The 21,443-nt window shown below is 40.2% G+C and overlaps 4 protein-coding genes across 12 annotated transcripts; 1 reads left to right on the plus strand and 3 right to left on the minus strand.

Moving 5' to 3' along the window:
* Nucleotides 1-1,127: 1,127 nt before the first annotated feature.
* On the minus strand, nt 1,128-5,935 carry LOC116921562. 5 transcript variants are annotated; one of them, XM_045172532.1, is made up of 10 exons: nt 5,605-5,935; nt 4,536-4,636; nt 3,943-4,462; nt 3,822-3,881; nt 3,640-3,750; nt 3,451-3,576; nt 2,170-3,370; nt 1,906-2,000; nt 1,797-1,845; nt 1,128-1,726 (listed from the first exon to the last, which is right to left on the minus strand). In XM_045172532.1, exons 1-10 carry the CDS (start codon nt 5,933-5,935, stop codon nt 1,687-1,689), a joined length of 2,634 nt encoding a protein of 877 aa, XP_045028467.1. In that variant the 3' UTR covers nt 1,128-1,686. The 5 variants fall into 5 exon arrangements, with proteins under 5 accessions (XP_045028467.1, XP_045028469.1, XP_045028468.1 ...); XM_045172534.1 differs by lacking the exon at nt 1,906-2,000 and having other exon boundaries at nt 1,128-1,723; nt 1,797-1,843; XM_045172533.1 differs by lacking the exon at nt 1,906-2,000 and having other exon boundaries at nt 1,797-1,843.
* LOC116921556 lies at nt 5,816-12,585 on the minus strand. Of its 2 annotated transcripts, none has more exons than XM_032927886.2 (24): nt 12,212-12,585; nt 12,014-12,151; nt 11,685-11,764; nt 11,451-11,621; nt 11,130-11,362; nt 10,777-11,049; nt 10,385-10,706; nt 10,011-10,329; nt 9,799-9,952; nt 9,378-9,734; nt 9,202-9,309; nt 9,042-9,139; nt 8,792-8,970; nt 8,418-8,704; nt 8,166-8,351; nt 8,058-8,101; nt 7,842-7,994; nt 7,648-7,767; nt 7,369-7,581; nt 7,127-7,306; nt 6,899-7,051; nt 6,584-6,824; nt 6,335-6,514; nt 5,816-6,261 (listed from the first exon to the last, which is right to left on the minus strand). In XM_032927886.2, exons 1-24 carry the CDS (start codon nt 12,434-12,436, stop codon nt 6,131-6,133), a joined length of 4,545 nt encoding a protein of 1,514 aa, XP_032783777.2. In that variant the 5' UTR covers nt 12,437-12,585; the 3' UTR covers nt 5,816-6,130. The 2 variants fall into 2 exon arrangements, with proteins under 2 accessions (XP_032783777.2, XP_045028466.1); XM_045172531.1 differs by having other exon boundaries at nt 12,216-12,497.
* A 54-nt stretch (nt 12,586-12,639) lies between these two features.
* Nucleotides 12,640-15,865, minus strand: LOC116921564 (coronin-1C-A-like). 4 transcript variants are annotated; one of them, XM_032927907.2, is made up of 11 exons: nt 15,555-15,865; nt 15,357-15,497; nt 14,939-15,283; nt 14,761-14,858; nt 14,517-14,695; nt 14,232-14,453; nt 13,914-14,120; nt 13,708-13,826; nt 13,668-13,677; nt 13,435-13,569; nt 12,640-13,371 (listed from the first exon to the last, which is right to left on the minus strand). In XM_032927907.2, the coding sequence occupies exons 2-11, from the start codon at nt 15,446-15,448 to the stop codon at nt 12,772-12,774; spliced, it is 2,007 nt and encodes a 668-aa protein (XP_032783798.2). In that variant the 5' UTR covers nt 15,449-15,497; nt 15,555-15,865; the 3' UTR covers nt 12,640-12,771. The 4 variants fall into 4 exon arrangements, with proteins under 4 accessions (XP_032783798.2, XP_032783799.2, XP_032783797.2 ...); XM_032927908.2 differs by having other exon boundaries at nt 13,668-13,826; nt 14,939-15,099; nt 15,172-15,283; nt 15,555-15,861; XM_032927906.2 differs by having other exon boundaries at nt 13,668-13,826; nt 15,357-15,498; nt 15,571-15,864.
* Nucleotides 15,866-17,722: 1,857 nt separating this feature from the next.
* LOC116921571 lies at nt 17,723-20,332 on the plus strand. The gene is made up of 10 exons (XM_045172536.1): nt 17,723-18,062; nt 18,152-18,244; nt 18,323-18,504; nt 18,601-18,640; nt 18,727-18,874; nt 18,938-19,065; nt 19,135-19,257; nt 19,323-19,471; nt 19,542-19,791; nt 19,872-20,332. Exons 1-10 carry the CDS (start codon nt 17,798-17,800, stop codon nt 19,994-19,996), a joined length of 1,503 nt encoding a protein of 500 aa, XP_045028471.1. The 5' UTR covers nt 17,723-17,797; the 3' UTR covers nt 19,997-20,332.
* Nucleotides 20,333-21,443: the final 1,111 nt, after the last annotated feature.

Below are 21,443 nucleotides of genomic sequence, written 5' to 3' on the forward strand. Positions count from 1 at the left end.
AATAAGATTTGTTTTTTCAAATTTGCTGTTGTGTGACGAAGAAATTAAAAACATGTCACCATGGCAACTAAAGCAGCAGAATTGGAGAAGAACAGTACGTAGCTACAGGCTTTTCTTTTATATCATTAAAAGTCTATGCGGATCAACTGGCAAGCTCAACTCCCTAGGATGTGTTACCAAAAATAATCATATCCGGTTCTGGTATGAGCCGGATGTAATACTAATCAGGGCTTTTTTTTTCTGTGTTCTGTTTTGATTTGACAGACAGTCCTAGAAAGGAGGTTTATCTAAGCTTTACTGAATATACAATGGAAAATATAAATGTGATGCGAGAAAGAACAACTATATCTATTAGCCATAGAGAACTGTGCAGCGTCTTGCGTGAACTGCATAGCATTCCCGCACCGAAATTGTGGGGAACATTGTTCCCTATTCTGTTTCAACCCTAATTTAAAGCTTCGTCGCAAGTCTAGAATATAAGATAGATAAAATTGGAGACTTACATTTGAAATTGTAACGATGCGTAGGTTTATGCCGTGAAAGTGTTCATGATGCAACAAACTTCTGCTCGCTTTCCGCTGCATCAGTTTATCGATCCTTCAGAATAATTAAATTCTTCGTTCTGCTGGAATCTCTCGGCTACTGCGACTGTTCTTTCGGGAGCTACTTGATCTTGTACTTTGTGGAATATTTCATAATCTTCAAGTAAGAACTTTATTGCCGAAGGTGAGATATATCGTACCTTAACAATTTTCCAGCGTTTCTGCGACCATTCGGAGTGGCAGTTAGCACGAACTTCCACAGGTTTCACCGTTCCTGTGATTATTTAAATGTCTTTGTTGCTTCACTGGATCACGGAAATGGACAAGGGCGATCCAGGCGATCCAGGAAAACTCCTGTGCGTTTACCTATTTAAGACTTAAAAATGTTAAACGTATGCCGCCTACCTTTCGTTACACGTGTCTCCAGACGAAAGGCCAAGAACTGAAATCATATCCTGCGAAGGCTACATGACCACCGTCCTAATGATTAAAGCTTGGTAATGGATTTTGAACGTAGGTTGTTCACCTAAACACACACTTTCTGCTGCTAGTTCTTGATTAGGAAATTAAACTTCACAGCTTAAATCGTTTGACAAAAGCCCACATTCATATATTAGTGAATGAGACATGTACATCTCGATTTGAAAACTTGTGACAGACCGTTGGGTGTTATCATTTCACAGATGTATCGGCTAATTGCTTGCAGGTATCCAATCACCATGTTTTTTTCCCCAGCGTTTTCAGTCAAAATCAATTAGTTCGAAGCGAAGCAAAGTTGACTTTTCGACGTCAAGTTTAACAAATTTTCATGAGTGGCTTCTCACTTGGTTTGTTTCTTTTAGTTTTTCATGATTTTTTTCCTTTCAATCTTCCTGATTTTCTGGTCATCACGTAACATCATTTTATCCCACATTCTCATTTTGTTGATTGTCTAGTGGTTGACTAGGCTCATGTCATCACATTATAAATATATAAAATGTGATGATAAGCTCTACAAGGTTCAGCGTCAGTCTTTTTTCCAGCCGGTCCAGTGAGTGCATGTGTCTTTTCCATTTCCTCTTTGCTTCCAAATACAGTTGACAATCCTCTTACATGAGCGATACTGCCGATCTTTACTTATCCAGGTCAGGGCAGGAACAGGTTGTCATGGTTCCGTTGTCCGTTTCCGCAGGGCTAGAGGTCTACTGTGTTGGAAAAAGAAATCTAAAATATTACGTGTGGCAACAAAAAAAATCGATTTCATCAATTTTTTACCGTTTTCCATAAGAATGAAAGGAACTATCGATCAGCTCCGTTGTCTCCTGGCAACAATAAATATAAAAAAAAAAAAAAAAAACTGCTGGAAATCAGCACTCGCCCATATTTAGCACCAATAAGGACATTTTATCCAACACAGGATGAGTCTGAACCCCATTGCAGTTCACTCCTTCTGACGCTGACTGATAGATTGAGTGCAATCTGTATTGAACGCCCAGTTGAAAACAAAAAGGACGTAATGATATCATCAAGAAAAGAGCCAAACACAGATGTCGAAAATCAGAAAACAAATCTCTTAATGGTTATTCTAACACAATTTTAACAAAATTAGAATGGGACAAAAATGCTGAATATCTTTGATTTACGTTACCCAACTGTTTTCAAAGCTTCATTCTCTCCCCCATGGCCGAAATGCTTCAACTTTTGCTCAACTTCGAAAAGAAGGTCGTACAGCTCTTGCGTCAGAAATGGGTTTCCACGTGAAATTCTTTTCAGTTGCTGGATGGAGTCAGAAGCAATCTCGTAATGTTCCAGCACGGCCTGGACGATTCCGCTGAAATCTGTCCTCAGCAAACTGACCAATTCATGCCCTCCCGACTGGATTGTCTTCCACAAAACTTCCGACTTGTACTTTTCTTCGGCTGTCTCCAATTTAAACTTGTTCTCCATTTTTCCGTTTATTTCCTTCTGTGACTGACAGGTGCTGATTATTTGTCTGGCATTCTTGAGCTCGTCTAACTTTGCAGATCCAGACTTTACAAGCGGAAAAAAAGCTTCCATCGTCTTTTCTAGACGTTTCATTACATGCAGGACTTCTTTAGTTAACTTCAAAGAGTTTGTTTTCATAGACACCAACGTGGAAAAAAATCGCTGGAGGAAATCTGTTGTGGGAAAACTGTCGTCTTTCGGCAAAAAGCAGTGGACGTTCTCTTCAATGTCGTAACCGAAAATGGATAATAACGAACTATTAGCTCCATCTTTCAACAGCAAGTTACAAACCATATCCAGCTCTTCGATGCCGTGTTCGTCTTCAAAGAACTCCCGAAAAAGTCTAGTTAACTTTCGGTGTCGAAATAGTTCTCCATTTTCCACATCCCTGTAGCTGGGCGTGTGAATGATCGTCAGTGAAAACGGAATTCGAAAACCTACAGAGTGATGAATAACGTAAACGCGGATGCAATTCGTTTGGTCAGGTTCTTTCTCTTCAATCATCTGAAAACGAAAATCATCTTGATCTCTAACGTAGAACACGTAGTTGATTATGGCGTTGATGAATTTCGGTTGGCTCGTCCCGATAGCTCCTAAAATTAAGACAGTACGATGCTCCTTGAGAAGGTCAGGTTTCCCGAACACAAAGCGTTCAACACCCGAGCGTGATATGCTTCTTTTATCGAATGGAACGTCGTACAAATCCACGCCCGACTGTTTGCCAATCATTTGGGATTGTTTCACGAATGTCTCAGCGAAACAAACTTGATTCAGATCATCTTCTTCTGGTGTTTCAATTTTTATTTCTTCAGCTGTTCGACACTGTGAAAGAGGACCTTTTGGACTACCGTTTGTCGATCCCGCTGCAAAAACAATAAGAGGATACACATGGAATAATACCTCACGTTCCGTTATTGACGTACGTAATAGGTAAGACACTCACGCTTAGCTGGTACATTCTCTATTCGAGATTCAGAAATGTTCGGTATGTGCACGTCCCGCATGAATTTCTTCTGCTGGGGAGCGCAGTGACCTGATCCGCTTGCGATGGGCTCATCAATTTCGTATCCTTAACATATCAGACAATTCAATTTTCCCCGTTCACGTCAAAGATGTCAGCTTGTTAACTCACTTTTGGTTTCTGTAGATTTTTCCGGTAGTGGCTCAGTATCGTAATCGCTATCATTGTTGTTAGACCGTTTCATCTTTTTAGGCGACCTGCGACTGGCAGTAATTCTGCTCCCTAGAATTAAACAAGATAACATTTTTCTAGTAGGATTATATATTAAGAAATTTTAGTATACGTGAGCTTACTTTTGCTGATTTCCTCACAACACTGTTGAGATTCGTTGAAAGGACGCTTGTGGTTGTTAGCTGTCAATAAATATAATTCAAACTCAGTATCGGTTTAAAGGGTACAGTTGATTTAACTTACACTCTACAGGTGGTCCCCAATATTCTGGTGAGGTCATCAAAATCGCCATCATCGAGTCGACGCATTCTTGGTCAAGGAGCTTGATATCTTCTGTCGTATAGATTAGCTTATTCAATTGCCATTTTGACAATGTCAGAGTAAACGGCCATGATGGATATATTTCATCAATAACATCCCTAATCAACTTAATGTTTCGATTCCTGACAATTGCCAAGTTCACCTGCCATTTAAAGAGATTTAACTCCACAGAGAAACGGCTGGGTGGACAATGATTGTGCCATTTATCGCCAGCACCAAGAGGGAACCAATTAGAAAGCCAACACGTTTCCGTCATCTCGTACTCGGATGCATTGTAAATGCATATCGACGTGTGGTGCTTAATCATGAACTGCTTGCATGCACACTGAAGTAGAACTTCTCCCTGTGGTCCTACTTTCCGACAATAAAAATAGCCCGTGTTTCTATGAAACTTAAGAACGTCTCCACGCGAACCAGAAAAATTCAGGCAATCTTCATCTCTCTGCAACGCAATTTAAACATTTACACTTGGCAATTAACTTTTCCATTTAGTTGCATTACTAAATTTAACTTACAAAGTTAGTTGGTATCTCAGGGTCATAGTTCAGGACTAATGATGTCTCCATTGTCTCACCAGTGTTTCCACTTTGAACAACGAGGAAGCTTGCAGCGTTGTCTGATAAAGTTTGTTTTTTTAGCTTTCCAGAAAATGAAAAGCTTACATCGGGACGATCGGGTTCTTAGACCATGCTTACATTTAAACTTACGCTATTTTCCTAAAAAACTTGCAAAAAACTTACGCTAATTTTGAAAACTTGTCGAAAAACTTACATTTTATTTTTTAAAACTATTTTTTTTTAAATTGTGTACTATTTTTTTTTAAAACCTTGTATCCGCATTAGATATTTCCACTAGAGACGAGTTAACTCTTTTATAATTAATTTCATAACTCATCCAGTCTACAGACAATAGAGATAAGTTGCATGCTGCATTAAAGGATCAGAGCACAGTCCAATCAATAAGACTAATGAAATCTCGTATAAACATACGCATGTGGATATGAATCCACCGCGTTCGAAATTTTGGAATATCATATATGGTGTATGAGTATTGAGTTTTAAAATCTAAAGTTTGTCTGCTAATTTGCATCTGCTATTGGCTTAGACCACTTGTCTCACTGTATAATACTAAAGTTTGCCAGACCGCCTGCGGAAGTCAGCCATCTGCAGCCCCAAAAGCAGCCAAAAAGGCTAAATGTTCCATCAGTCATAGATTAGATGGTTAAAGTACTCCATGTTAAACGCTTGTAAATAAACCACGCCCCACGCCACATTTCGCGAACCGGATTTTTAAACGCTCACCATGGCTCAATCCCTCCGACAATGTGCATCAACCGCAATGCAAAACGCTATCCTTACTATCCTTTCCCAGTCAAAATCCGCTTGGTGCAGCACTGTTGGAGCGAGTGGAGTTCGCGAAAAGTGAGAGTCGAGCGTACAGGAGTAGTTTGACCATCTAATCTATGACTCTAGTTCCATTTTGCTGAAAAAACTTACACAATATTTAAAAAAACTTACAAAAAGCTAAAGCTTACTCAAAAACTTACAATGATCGTAAAAGCTTACAAATTTAGCAAAAGCTTACAACGTGGAAACACTGCCTGCGACTGCTCAGTTGCACGGTTCCGACAGTAAATGACAAAATTATACTGCCCATACCACCAAGAGGAAGGGTTAAAAAACAAAGCATAAACCAACCATACATTAAGGGACATGCAAAACACCTTTTTCTGTTTTGTTTGGTAAATAGCAAAGATTTTCAAATCGTTACCCCCGCGATGGACCCGTTTTGGAGGTGGAGGCAGAAACATAAACTGTGTACTTCTTGTACCACACCACTGAGTTATTACGCACTTTTTTATGACAACATAGAAATAAGATTTTTTTTTTTTTTCTTCAAAAAAGTACTCATGCATACTTTGGAAAATTGAAAGAGATACTCTCGTCAGAAATATGGATAGTAATCGAAACAACGAGGGATTAAATAAGATTCTGTAGAGAAAAAAAGAATTAAAAGTTCTTTGAAAGGCTTCGATAAAAATACTTGATATGAAATATGAGAATACAGAAGAAATGTGAAGCAGTTGGCAAAAAAGATGGTATCAAGCTTTTCAACCACTTGTCTCAGCCAACTTGGAATAAATCCATGGCAAATAATGAACAACGCGCGTGTAAACACCTGGGCGGTTAGGGCGTCCACACCCGAAACCCCAGCTGATAACGCCCATCAATGTCGGTTTGCCTATCGCACGAAAGTAAAAATAAAACCAAAGTATTTCTCCCAACTCTTCAGGTCTAAAAAATGATACTCATACCGTCGACTAAACAAACTAATCCACCGCCGGAATCGCCCTGACAAGCGTCCACACCGCCCTCGAGGAGACCAGCGCAAAACATGCCGACTTTGATACGATCAGGACCATAAACGTAAGGTGCTTTACACGTATCATCGGACAGAATCGGAACAGTAGCCGATTGTAGTTTGATCGCAAACGCTGAATACCATATGAGAATCATTATAAGTCAAACTTATTAAAGCCCGCAAATAAAAACTTTTTTTTAACCTGCTCCAGGTTGGCCAGGTGAACCCCATCCGGCAATAGTGCAATTTGTTCCTGGAACGTAGGCAGTATCTGGAGTTGGAAGGCACAGAGGCTGCACGTGAGAACCGAACCGTATGCCTCGATTGCCCTTTTTTTTTACACGGATGAGAGCGATATCATTATTTAAATGTCCCCCTTGTCCAAACTCCTCGTGAAAGTGCATTCGCTCGACAGTGAACTGATCCTCTTCTATGTCGCTATCCTATTGAGAAACATAACAATTTTAAATACTTTCTGGAAATGATTTTTTCTTAAAGTTAGGATTCGAATGAATACCTCGGTATTGTAGTCACCAACTCGCAAAACGTAGAGACCTTTGGGAAAATCTTCCATGCAATGAGCAGCTGTGAGGATAAAATGTTCAGAGATGATGGTGGCGCCACACCAGTGATTATCTCCTCGTCCACTGTTCCTTACTCGTACTCCAACCTGTCCCATAAAAAAAAATAAAAAGAAAAGCTGTGTGAAATTAAATTAAAGATTACGAATTCTGTATGTAATCACCTGCCACGGATAAGCGCCGGGTTTTGTTGGTTCTCCTTTGACTATTTTAGGTTGGCCTAATGTATTTATTGGATTGTCGTCGACCATCCTCAAGCCACATTTGACGGGAAGAGCTCCTAATTGAACTAAATCAACTAGCGAACTAGCAGTTGTCGTTTCAGTTTCATCTGTTGGTAGCACCTGGTGACCAGAAAACTTTAAAAAATTACTTCCACTTGGGGAAAGAATTCAAACAACTATACCCTGCTGGTACTAGGGTGAGAGCAACGAACGCCAGCATCTTCAGAGTGACGACAATTGTGTTTGGCCCAGGGTAATCGGGAACACTCCATCAACGTGTTTTCCGTCCCACCACAACCAACTTCATCCAGCCAGATTGGTCCTTTACCTGGACCAAAGCTGCCACTTTTAGACGGTTGAGCTGGCCCGTGAAAACCGAGCATTCGGCAGATGACCTTATTGAACAAGACATCAAAATAAAATATTGACATTTAAAACTTTTGATTAAAAAATGAACATACTGTCGCCTCTTCTGGGCCAAAATCATCGTCGCAAACTGTACCCCAGATTCCACTTCTACGGATCTCGACGCGTCCGGAAAACTGATCGGGTCCATCAGCCAATCGAACCAGCAGTTCGGACTAAAGATAATAATGTCCACTTATTATGCATCAAAGGAACTGAACGGAAAACGTCAGATTGTATTTATACGCACATCACAGCGGGTCCGGTTTTCGTCTGAATGATCTCCACAATCATCGACTGTGTCACAAAGAAAATCAATGGCGATGCAGGCGTCTGTGTCCTCACATTTAAATTGATTTTCAGTGCACATTGTTTCTGTCAAAATGCATCTGACTCCTGCAGTCTGTTAAAAAATCATTAAAAATAAATGCTACAGGCAAAACATAATTTCAGTCGTTAAAATCACCTCTTCGGGAGCACAGTTATGAACTCCCCAACCGGCAAATGGACCTGCAAAATTTTAACGAACAAAGTTAGTTTGTCTACCTAAGACAGACGGATATTTAAAGCATACAGTCAGCCAAAGAACTTTCGTTGCCCCTGCACATGACGTCGTCCATCAAAATGGGGTGACCCGGTCCAAAGGTGGAGTGGGAAAGAGCCTGGCTAGCTCCTAAGGGGAATCCCAGCTGACGACAGATCACATTGGCATCATTCGGGCTGAAATGGTCATCACAGATAGCACCCCACTGGCCGAATACTGTAAATACATCAATATGCAATCAAACTGCATAATAATAATCAAAAGAAAATTCTTTAGTTAAACCTTTAACTTCTACGCGGCCTTCGTTCGTCTTGTTGGAGCCAACCAGTCGAAGTTGGAAATCTAGCTGGGATTGACAAACTATTTCGTCGGACCGATCGCCACAGTCATCCCTTCCATCACATACTGATGTCTGATTGATACATTTTCCGCTGGGACATTCAAAACGACTAGTGTCACAGTCGACAGAATAAACTTTTCGCTCGTAGTAAGTCCAACCGGGCGAATGAATCATGTGACCCGACAGGCCTCGATTGCTGTCGCTCAAAACGCATTCCGATTGGGCCTCACTAATAGGGAATAGTAAGATAAGAATCAGCAATGCTAATATGCTGCATTATAATTTATCTGCAACATCGAGAAAAGATGTAACTCACAAGTGATTGAATGACAAACACGTGAAACTCTTGGCTTCTGCGCATCGTCTAGCACAAGTTTCTAGGTTGGTATTCATCCACTTTTCCACGTCATGCTGCTGAATGGTTTCATTTTGGCGTTTACTAAAGTCGTTCATATGCTGAACACATAAATCCTCATCCGAACCACCTTCGCAATCCTGTAATTATAATTTTAATTGATCATCTCTCCCAAGCGCTGTGCAATACGGCGATATGCAATAATACTTACAGTGGCTCCATCGCAAACCCAAGTATTTGGAATACACTCTCCCGTGTTGCATTTATATTGATTGGCTTTACATTTATTTTCGAGCACCGCTTCTCGTTCTACAGAACACAACAAGCCAGGCTAGTTAAGGAGTCGGTTACTTATATTCCACTTTGTTCACCTTGAATGTGACATCTGGGTATGTCACAGTATTCCATTTCCACTGGTGAAATAAAACACCACGGATTCGCTTCTCCATGCGGATTTCGACAAAAATTATGCCTCAAGCCTGAGTGATTGGCTCAAGAATTATCATACAACATAAAATAGGACTAAATTAAATCAACTGATATTTACCCGAACTACTAGCCGTTAGAGAAGATTTGGCTCCGGCACTATCCAACACTGCGACAGCAGCTCGTGATGGTTTTGCCAACACGTGTCGAATACGAGGGTCGTTCCACGCCAAGCAAGGCGTGCCCGATTTGCTGACATTGGCCATTCCTTGGTAGTCGGCACCATTTCCAACAACGCAGCCAATATCACGTGGGCTTTTCTTGCACACGGCGGCCGCGGCAATGTCGCATTCGCCCAGTGTCCAGAAAAAATAGGGTAAGGTGGCGCAACGGTTGCGGTACTCGAAACGTTTAACTAGAAGCATACACTGCGGAGTGGCTTTAGCAGCTGGATTTCCCGTTTTCGATCTATCCCATCCTATGTTTAAAATAAACAAATGGCTGTTAATCGATATGTAAAATTACGAAAAAGCATTTTATACCTGGCCACCATTTGGTAAAGTTCATAGCGGTCTCGCTGTGTTCCCACACCAGTAAATCTTTTCTTAGTGCCCTGATTGCCATTCCATCAGTATGCACTTTGGTAATCGATGGAGCGATGCTCGTAAGTAACTCGGAAATGAAATCATTTTCAACCTGAAACAACAGATCACGTACAATTTACTTAACCAAAACAGTAATCAATTTTTTATACTTGTGAATGGATGTAAAGTAAGCTTCCTCCGGTTTGCTCGCACAACGATCTAGCCCTTTCACGGGTGCTCATCTCATCTGATATTAGTTTATAACAGGCATTGCCATGGGAATGCTCGTCTTTGGCGCACAATGATTGAGGATCTCGATGACATCGTACCCCCACAACTTGCTCATGGATAAAAGGGCAATTGGAACCAACAACCACTTTGCATCCAGTGATATTGGTTTCACTGCCAGTACATTCCATTCTTTCGATCAAAATTTTATCCATTGTTAACGGGCCAAATTCCAGACCCTGAACGGATTTTTGAGCACCTCTATTAAACAAAATGTCATTTTCAAATTCATTTACTTGGACAATTGAACTTCTACCTGACGAAACCCAGGTGGCGGCAAATGACGCTGGCTTCTTGTATAGTCCAACTATCGGACGTATCACATACATGACCCCAAGGTCGATCTTTACCTCCACGCACTTCCACATAACCTTCCCAGGGTCCAGCTCCTCCCCGGAGACGCATAAACTGGCCACTATCCGGCGACAAAGGAGGCTGAAAACGGGGTTTAGGCAAAGACGATTCAAGATTATTTGCCGGGGGTACCGGCTTTGATGATCGCGCGTTGTCAGTCGATGCGAAAAATGTGTCTCCGGTATCGTTATAGTTGGGCTGAGTCTGTGGCATTCCTAGATTCGCTGAATTTGGAATTGTAACAGTATCAGTTTTGCGCTCTGTTTAAATAAGTTTATGATTGATTATTTGTACTTAAACAGACGACTTTGGCGGCGTGGTCGCATTCCCTTGCAGCTGCATTGAAAAGTGTTCCTTCTGCGCAAACCTGCACAGCTGGACGACCCATCCAGCAGTTGATAAACTTTTTGCAATCATGCGGATGTGGAAAAAATCCTTTGGGCTGCGGGCAAGACATTTTAAATAATGGAACTGGTGCAGCAGTTGTTGACGTCGTCGTCACAGTCGATGGTGTTGGATTTGGGCGACCATTCATTGGGGGTGTTGTACCTCCTGCTGATCTACCCACTATCAATGATATTAAATAGTCAGAGATTTAGGGAAAATACTTGTTAGTTAACACGTTATTCACATTAAAACTGCATTACCTTGGCAGATGACTTTATTGGCGTGATCGCATTCGTTGGTAGCAGGATTGAATAGTGTTCCAGCAGCACAAACTTGGAGATGTGGACGACCTTTCCAGCAGTTAATGAACTTTCGGCAATCACCATCAAATGGGAATAATCCATTCTGCTTAGGACATCCTAAGGCTGAAGACTTTGTTGTAGTTCTCATCGTCGTGGTTGTTGTTGTTGTCGTCGTCGTTTTAAACGGAGCACTTGTAGCATAAACAATTACACATGACCATGTAAGCCGATTATGTAATCTGTTATTCTCTTAACAGGAAAATAAACTAGAAAAAATACCGTTGAGCAATAGAAACTGCGTTGGTTCTGGGCGTGGTTGTCGGTAGATTAGCCACGGCTTCATTTTGAGGAAACAAGGGGGGTGTTTCTACGGCAAATATGCACCCGTCAGAATCGAAATAGTTCCCTAATAATGGCCGTGGTGTGGTCGTCGGTGGATGAGTCAAGACTCTACAGATAACCACATTCAATTAGCGATAGATTTTGTTTACGGAACAATGTTTTCCAATTTACCGAGAAGATCTCGACGTGACAGGCTCATTGGATTTCATGTCCACGTTGGCGGATGGTTTAGCCTTACCTGGATGAACGACCTATGCCGCACAAATATCAAAGACTTTAAAGAAACAGCTCAATAGCAGCCAATTCGTGCAAAACCAATTAACAGTCATTGCCCATTAAAGTCGAAAATTCAGCCACGGCTATAGATCTTCTTTCTTTTTTAATCCAGCTACATTGATAGGGAGAACTTCATGAACCAAATTACGTTAAAAAAGCAATTACTGCAACTGATTTTAAAGGATAATTGGCTGGGACTCTGGAGGTAAGTTTTAATACGTTACCAAAGTTTGGCGGGACCTGTTGTCTGTGGAAGAATCTCGGGCTTCATCTGGTTCACCAGGAACTTCAGCCGAAAAAACATTGCCGTTGCTAAATGTCACCACCGACCGTTTTTGTTCCAGCTGCGTCCAATCAATGATCTACAAAAAGAGCTATTACAGTAACTCAAACACTATTAAAGCTATAACAGTTAAACTTACGCACAGATGAAGTGACATGGAAATGAACAAAATCAAGAGCTGAAACGTGGCGCGAGGCGCTGTCATTTCACTCAACACAACAAACGGCACAAAAAGAAAGTATTGTGGATTGAAACTCAAATCAGACTGTCTGTACACAGCAAGAACCAGTAATGATACACTTTCTTTGATGGGAAAGGATCCTTGCGGAGTGTTGCGTTGTGCCAGACGGTTGCTGAGTTGCATGGTTTTTTTTCTTGTTATTGTACCCAAGACTACACTTGAAATTGAATACTTGTGTGACGTTTACAAACCACATTTTTCAGCCTTTTTGAGAGCTGATATAAACCATCTGGTTGATCATCAGACTCAGCACTCGACTTTGACTTTTGACCCTTCCATGGAGTTCTCTGTTTCGACATCGTTACTATTTTGTTGGTGCAATATGCTTTACGTAGATCGAATATATTTTAGACTGGCTTTTGCACTGTGGAATAGCAAGAATAATTAATGAAATATAAAAATAATTTGTGTAAACTTAGAAAATGTTGCAGCAACGAAAATGCAAACAGGGTTCACGATTATTCGGATAAATGGGCATTTTTCGATGGCGAATTTGATGGGCTGATGGCAGTAAGTGATGACATTACAGTTGAAGAAAACGATTTGATCGGACCCCATCTACTAAACGAAGCTAATGCTTTAACGGGCGGCAATGAAGCAAAACTGTGAGCAGTGGCCATTGGCGACGGTAGTTCATAGCCCATGGCCGATATAGGAGTGGATAGAAAATTAGACAATTTACAAAGGGATTCACCAAACGGGAGATGAGGAAGGATCTCCGTCGTGAAGGTTTCGTCCTTAGCGCAATTAACTTCCTCGTCAGTAATGGGCATTGACAGGGCAGTGGGGCTTGATTGGGCACTTGCTTTGTACGTATTGCGATCGTAACACATTCCCGAGTTGTTATTCAACGGTACCTGAGACTTTAACGATTCCGAACTCGAAATATTACGCGGGTCCTGCTCAAAATTCTTTTCTTTAAACTGTAAAAAAGATTCCAGTTTCCGAATACGCTCTTCGTGGTTTAACGATTCGAGAACTCGAACTCGTTCTTCTTGCTCTGTTAAACGTTTTTTTAAACGCGCTATTTCCTCCAGCAGCGCTTCTTGGTTTCTTGTCTAATAAGATTAAACAATTATCTTACACTTACGTTCAGTACAAAGTTCTAGCTATACACTTACAGGAGTCTTGGCGTTAAGTGGTAGGGAAAGGCTTTTCGCTACGGCGTGGTGATTCAGGCTGGTTGTGCGACAAAGCCGCTTCGGCAAACCAACTGGAGACACTATGCTGCTTAGCTCCAGGTTAAGCGAATGTTCCTAAAAGTAAATAGTAATAATAATAATTCATTATACGGAAAAAAATAAGGAAAAAAAAAAGAAACTCATGATAAGAGCATGAAGAAGAGGCAGTTTACCGATTCGTAGTCATCACGATAACGACTTCCGACGATACAGCGATCTTTTAAGGACATCATTATAGGATCGTGATCCATGCCGGAAAACCACTCCTCCGACGAAAGGCCTGAAAGAGGACTTACTGTTTCCGGGTACAAGTCTTCTTGGAAAAGTTCGGACTAACGAGAAGGAAAAAAAAAAGGTCAAAACAAAAAATTCCTTAGCATAGTAAGTAGAAAAACCTGATTCTAAAAGGAAGTATTTACCTTCCGAGGAACCGTCATTGTGATGACTTGACACAATCCCGAACTATTGAGCCGATAGAACCGTGTTATTTCGCACAAGTTGACATCGCAGCCCCGTTTAGGCATCATCCCAATGCCCCGCTGTGGATCCGGTGTTTGAAACGTGTTGATGTAATGTACGAAAGGGGGCTCCGGTGTCACTTCAAAGTACCGAATAACCGAATCGCCCTACAAATTGAACCGGAAACAAAACAGGTATTTACGGAACAATCTTTCCCAACCTCTCGAAATAATAAAAAAAAAAAGAAAAGAAAAGAAAAAAGAAAAACAAGAAACTACCTTGCCACACAAGTAAATAATGTTAGTATCCGAGTCGTAGAAAGGGAACATAACGCCGTTAGAAGTATCAACTTCGTTTTGGACCATTGGGTTACTCAAGTGACCTGATTCTCGCAGCGAATATTGCCTCTCAGAGACTTTGGAGAATCCTGTTGTAAAAATAAGGCCATTTCTCAGAAAAATCGCACGAGAAGCCTTAGATCCTTCGTGGCAAATGGCCTCCTAGACAAGCGAAAGAGAACGTCATCCTACTGTTGATAAAATGAAAACTTAAAAAACCAAGACCTCCTCAATTGTTCCTGCACGAGGATTAATGATACGGATCTTCTTGTCTTTGCACGTAGTAAGTAACTTTGATCCATTCCAATTCCAACAAGCCGAATAAACCAAATCGGGATGACTATCGATAACAATTGTAGGTTCCCCAGTATCTGCATTCCAAATTACTACCAGATTATCGGAACCTGTTGATGGAAAATAATGATCGTTTGTTCTAACAATGCAAGAATGTTGACATATCTAGGTTTACCAGCCGTGAGAAGGATACTCTCGGCAGATGGATGCCAAAGTACAAGGCCGACTCGTCGCTGATGATATAACAGGGCAAGAAATGGCTCTGTCATTGTCCTGTTAGAAGATAATAGGAGAAAACCGTAGTATTGCAAATCTAGTTATTTTTTTTTTTGCGAACACAAATTTGTACGTACGATGTAAGCCCGCCATCTGGAATGTTCCATAACTTAGCCGAACAATCTTCACTGCCTGAGGCGATAAGGTTTTCATTATGAGGCGAAAAAGCAATATCCAATACAGGGCCTTTATGGCCACTCACAGTAGGACAGTCAGATTTCATTTTTCCCCCATGCTCCTTGAGGGATAATCCAATGTTGAAAGATGCTGGTTTCAAATAAAGCAAAAACATAAAAGCACTGTTGAAAACCTTGTTAATTGGCAAAACAATGAATGCTCCTCCACCAGCTGATTCAGTAATGACAGCAAGAAATTTTGGATTTACAGAACAAAATGTAGAATCCCAAGATGATTTGGATACTCTAAGCAATCAGCAGAAGTTATGAAACATATTAATGATAATTACGAAACCAATATGTATATCTACATACGTACTTAATATTGTCATAGCATAAATCTCTCTTCCAGCCTGTACCATACACATTCCTGAACTTGGATGCACGAACAACTCTGGGACCAGCAGACATAGTTCAACTGCTTTTTGTAATGCTGTTTGGTATACTTCTCAATGGAAACCTTTACCAAAATGGCATATATATTTTAACATCAAACATTGTATAAAACATTTCATACCTTCCAATAAAATAATCTTGATTCAAATGTACTACACTTATCCTTGGATTGAATTGGAAAAACGCTGATAAGAATTCTTTCCCTGTTGCTTTTGTTATTTGCCAATGTGTTGCCTTCACAAATTCATGCCCACAAAGACACGATGAAGTTACTGCTCACGAAGTGCGACGATAAAATGAGCTCAAATGAATAATTGTGATCAGTTTGTCACGTCTTATAAATGCCTAATGACATGAAATTATCGATTGGCGGTTTGGCGCGCTTAAAATGATGAGACATAAATGGATGAAGGCATGATGAAAGTATCAAAGGGCGGGTCTGTTCGCTCGATCTGTCCGAGGGTGCCAATAATCGCTCTAATCTGAATTCCCGTATTCAAGTGGAAGCGGATTATTCGTAATCGTAAACCTATTCGGCATTGTAAATTTAACATGTTTTGTTGGACAAATCACGTTAAATTTGGCAAATATACAACACAAAGTATTCTTGAAATATTTTTGGAATTTTTTTAGATTTTCCTTGTACCGAAAATTTTTGTAGTTGCATTTGAATCCTTTTTATAACTTATCCAGCAAAAAAAAACTTGTTATTCTACATTTATTTTGTTTTGTATAGTGAGAAATGAATGAAAAAATTTCAAGGTAAAACTTGTTGGGAGCTTTTCTTGGTTTTGCCGCTTCCACAACAAGGAAAGAAATTGAACTCATCTTTCCATCCACTACAGCAAAAACAGAGTAAGCTTGCAACAAACAAATAGCTACCAGCACTGGAAGAAGAACAGGCAATGGCGACGGGCAAGAACATGAGCAAGTGCTAAAACAATATAACGTGTTGGAGAAATATGTATGTTTTCAAACCTGCATTTTCTTGTATTTTGCTCTGTGTTTTTCACGTGGAACACTTTTGGCAAGGTGCATCCTTTCATTGCAATGTGCGTCACCAATTTCACTACGATAAAAAGATGACGATGCTGGCAAGGCTTCTATTCGGGCGTTTCACTGACACGGAAATCAAGACAAATCCAGTATTTGTGTCAATTATTTAACCTGAATGCAGAATATTCGAGAAGCAACCTCAAAAAGTAGCAGAAGAAATCTAATCCGGATTGGGTGCGATTTTGCTAGACGCCATTGATGCAATTTACCAGACATTTCCCTGGATTACGTCTCCAATATCATTACAATGAGGTACGTAAATCAGTCTATTCATGCGGATTTCCTGCTGGCAGAAAGTCAAGGCCATTCTTATGATGGTATTACGGTTCTCACGTGATGTCGATTTGCTGCCAGTTGATTGAGCTTTGTAAACCGGGACCACCAGTTTTCCAGGTGTATAGGCTACAGTGTCTCACGAACGTGATTCACCCTAGATCACGGTAACACGACAGCCGGAGATCGGACCTGTCCGAATAGGAAGAAATTATGGAAAACTGTTATCCAACTTGTCTGACAAACTAACTAGGAAGATTGTATCGGATAATTTCAAAGGTTCGACAACTCACGTCAATATCATGTAATTAAAACAGTAAAATCAGGAAATTGGTATAGGGTTCCAACATTCTGATGCAAATGTGTGCAAAAAATGTAATAAGACGAGAAGTTGACAACTCAATTAAGAAACATTTTTGTCATGTTTTATTACACCATGTTTCATTACCATGGATATTCTCACGTTTAATTGGACGAAATGTTTCTGTAAATGAAGGCCCATACGTAAAATACAACCAAATCAACTAAGCTGCCAATTTCTCAATAAAACTATGGTGTAACCTCGAAGTATAACGGTGTATTGAGGCCATTTGATATCAGAAGATCGTCTTACCAGTTGCTCAAAGTGGAACACGGGCCACGTTCAAGAAAATCGAAAGAAAAACAGTTAATCGTAGGACAACAACAAACGAAACATCACCAGAAATTCTTTGCTAAATATAGCCACGTTGGGAGATCTAAATTATAATTGTTTTTTTGTTTGCTTCAAACATGCAAATATTACAACAAAATAATGATTTCTCATGGAAATGAGTTGTCACTTACTAGCTTTGTAATGTTTTAGTCATCAACCCCTATTGCTATCGATCGTGACTCGGTGGCTACCATACTATCTTATTAACCGGTCTAGGATAATGAGATGACGAGAACCGGATTGTTATTCAGACAACTCTTTGACAGAAGACTGCAGTGCAAAGAGAGAAAGACAGACAGCACAAGAGAGAGAGAGAAAAAAGACGAAAAGGAATACTAAAGATGAAGCCCATCGCATTTTCTTCTCAGAAAGTCATAGATGGCTGTAGAGTCCAGCAGCAGCAGACTACACGATTTGATATTCGAAAAATGCTACTGCCCTTGATCGTTCTCAGCGTTTTAATCGAACTGCCGACAAACAGTGCTTTCAATCAAAGTGAACTTGTACGGATTCCAAGACACAATTACTATGGAGCTGAGCCTTCACTTTACTACACGAATTTCAACCCTTTCCGGCCGTACTGGTTAAATCGCCCACACTATCTCGGTAAGAGTGTTGTCCTCAATTTTCGTGACTTATTACGTTCGTTGTAGTTGACACAAATTTTGTTTTTTAATGGGATGGTTAAATGCCAGATAACTTTGGTGGAGGTGGTATGCTTGATCCCATACAAGGAAGGTCCCGATTATCGAGCAGACTCGGACTGACACCTGTAAGAGATGAATTAGGTAATTTGTAGTGCCTCGCAATTTTCTGTAGATTTTTTTAACAGATTGACTTTGTTACTCTTGATTTTTTTAAATAAGAGGAAGAAATATCTAGCAGACTGCTTGGTAAAGCTGGAATGAAACAAGGCAACACTCAAGGAAACTCTTTTTTTTCTATGAGAAACCCTCTGGCAACTTACGAACCTTGCGGGTCTTCAAATGGAGAAGAAGACGGAATTTGCCTTGCCGGGCCAGTTTGTTCGTTCTACGGAGGACGAGCGGTATTTGATAACTAAAAAAGAATCTTCTAAAACTCTTTAACATTTTTTTTTTCTAAAATTTCTATTGCAAAAACAAAACAAACGTGTAAATAAAAGACCGGAGGCAACTGCAGAAGGGCCACAACATGTTGCGTCAGTGAGTAAATTTATGTTCTACGAACTTATGTAAGACGATTTCTAACAGATTTTTTTGTTATTTGACAACACTTTCAACAACCCAAGACGAGGTCAGCAAATGTGGTGCTCTAGTTACCCTTAACAACACGTATTGGCAAGCTCCCGCGGCCGTCAGTTCGGAAAGCACCTGCGGATTAACCGTGAAAATGGACAGAACATTAATAGAACAACGAGTCACCACTTGCCAATTACGGTAATTTCTTTCTAGTTTCTTTTACCACACCCTTTTTAAATCTTCTTTTCTTCCTTTGTTCAGTCTCGATTTTATTTCGTTCTCAATTTCACAACCAAACGCACAGTCCGTTTGCAACGTGGACAGTTTGCAAATTGCTGGAACAATCAACAAAGTACCAATCATTTGCGGAGACAATGACGGACAACACAGTAACTAATATTTAACTGCATTTACCCATTTTCCAAATGAATTGACAATTATTTATTGTAATGAAAAAGTGTATTTGACTCTTCCGCACGCTGCCGCCAGTGCCCAACTTGTGTTTACCTTTGGTACTTCAACAGCGGCCCGCACCTGGCGAATCAAAATTGCTATGCTTCCTTGCGGTTCCGATTACCTTGGTATGCCCCATTTGAAACCTCACAATCCGACATTCCTGACTTATAACTGTAACTCCCTTTTTCAGCTCCCAATGAATGTCTGCAATATTTCACTACGGCCATCGGTTCGGTTATGACGTTCAATTGGAAGGACGTTGCCACTGGCACATCAACTCGTCAACTGGCCAATCAGGATTATTACATTTGTTTCCGGACAGAATTGGTCAACAAACAGGTAATATTATCCATTTACCTGTTTATTTGCATATCAGTCCTTACAATAAAATAAATATTTGTACCAATAGTCGAGTGCACAGGTGGCCACTGTGCTCTGCGTCCAGGAGTGTCAGACATCGGCCGCCAAAGCGTTCAGCATTTCCGGAACGGATATGGCCAGAAGCCAAACGCTGGATGATACGTCATGCAACAACGACTTTTTATTGTTCCCCGGAGGAACGAGTCATCCAACTGTCGGTACGGTCCGTCCTCGAGATCGTTTTTGTGGAACGGTATTTGCCCAAGAATCGGAATCCGGATCAACTCAAACTATTTGCAGTGAGTGATTATATTCCCTTGGTTTGTACATACAAATGCCATACGGCTAATGCTGCATTTTTTTGTTGTGTCCGTCTCAGGTACAGTGAAACCGTTCCGCATGTTTTACAGAACGAATGGCGATGAAACGATAACGGCCACGGTGGATTCAGCTTCAACGGGAAATCAAGGCTTTTGCTTAGCGTTCGAGCACAGATTGACATAAGAACGACCTCAAAACGTTTCATAGCGGAAAAATTTGTCAATTCATTTACAACAACCTGACAATGTGCTGCGATCACCACTAGCTCGAGGTTCTAATGGAAGAATCAAAAAGAAGAATTAAATTAAAGACTTTTATCATGATTAACTCAATATTCTATTGACAAATGTTTTTATTTTGTCGAGTGTTTTCTTGTGAAGTGTTAAATATGCCTTCATCATTTTATTTTTAAATGTTGTGTTGATTTATTCAAAAGTCCAAGAATCGTTCAATTACGATTGTTGGATTGTTTTTTTTTATTATTCTTTCGTTCTACGACAATATAGTATGTGAGATTGATACATGCCTTGTTTGAATAATTGGGCCAACTTATTTTTATTGCTTCCGCGTAGAGCAAAAAAAAAAATGAACTATTGACCTTTTGAGCAAAAGACATAGCGAGAAAAACAGGCCGCCGTGACAATCCAAATTGTACGGAATGACCTAAATTTACCTTTCAAGTCAACCGTGTATTTTACTTCTTATTTTCCTTTTTCTTTCTCGAACGTCACATCGAATTCCTGTTCTTCCTCATGCACTAGACTCATGCGCCTAACGGAATTATAGTGAGAACAGACTATAACGTTTGAAAATCATCGACTTCGTCGTTGTAATTCGATTTTTTTAAAAATGCAAATGAAAAGAAACCACATCAAATTAGCTGTTGATATACTGCCTTGAATATTAAACTTAATTTGTGTGTTACGTTAACATGATTTAATTAAAGAATCCGTTTGCGCACACGTTCAGGGAACCAACGGTAAATTGCCCCTACACAACAAAACGTGTCGATCAAGGGAAAATAAATAAATTCATTCTAGAATGAGCATAGTATTTAAAAAAGTAGCCATGCAGCAAGTTATTCGTATTACAGTTGAAATCAACCGAAAACCAGTGGGGATCTCTATCCTCGTATTGCGATCAGAGAATGAAAAGCAAAACAAAATCGATTCAAACCTCCCACACTGAATTACGTGCACAACCCCTTTTTTTTGTGTGTTAAGAAGGTCACAATTAGTTGATTAGCATCTTCTCTTAATACGAGAACAGGTATTTCTTCAAAACGTTATCCGACATGTTTCTATACGTACACGTTGTAGGCTAAAGATTAAAGTCTCATCTACCAGGCTATACCCCATTTCCCACTGGAAATACGCGATGCGATTTCGTGATGATCATTAGCCGTGCCCTCATTACAAAATGCTATTCATTAAGGCCATCGTAGGAACCGTTTAAATTTTGATCAACATCAAGGCTCCAATTCGCAGGTACGTTTAATTATTTAGAGATTCCATAAAGCACGTTCAGTCAAAGATAAAAGAGCATTAAATAATTTTGTCTCAATTTATTCTGAATACAAACAAGAAGGTGAAACGATTTCAACGAATTAAGCCATCAGGAAATGGACTAT

Source organism: Daphnia magna, linkage group LG4, assembly GCF_020631705.1.
Source record: "Daphnia magna isolate NIES linkage group LG4, ASM2063170v1.1, whole genome shotgun sequence".
Taxonomy (NCBI): Eukaryota; Metazoa; Arthropoda; class Branchiopoda; order Diplostraca; family Daphniidae; genus Daphnia; species Daphnia magna.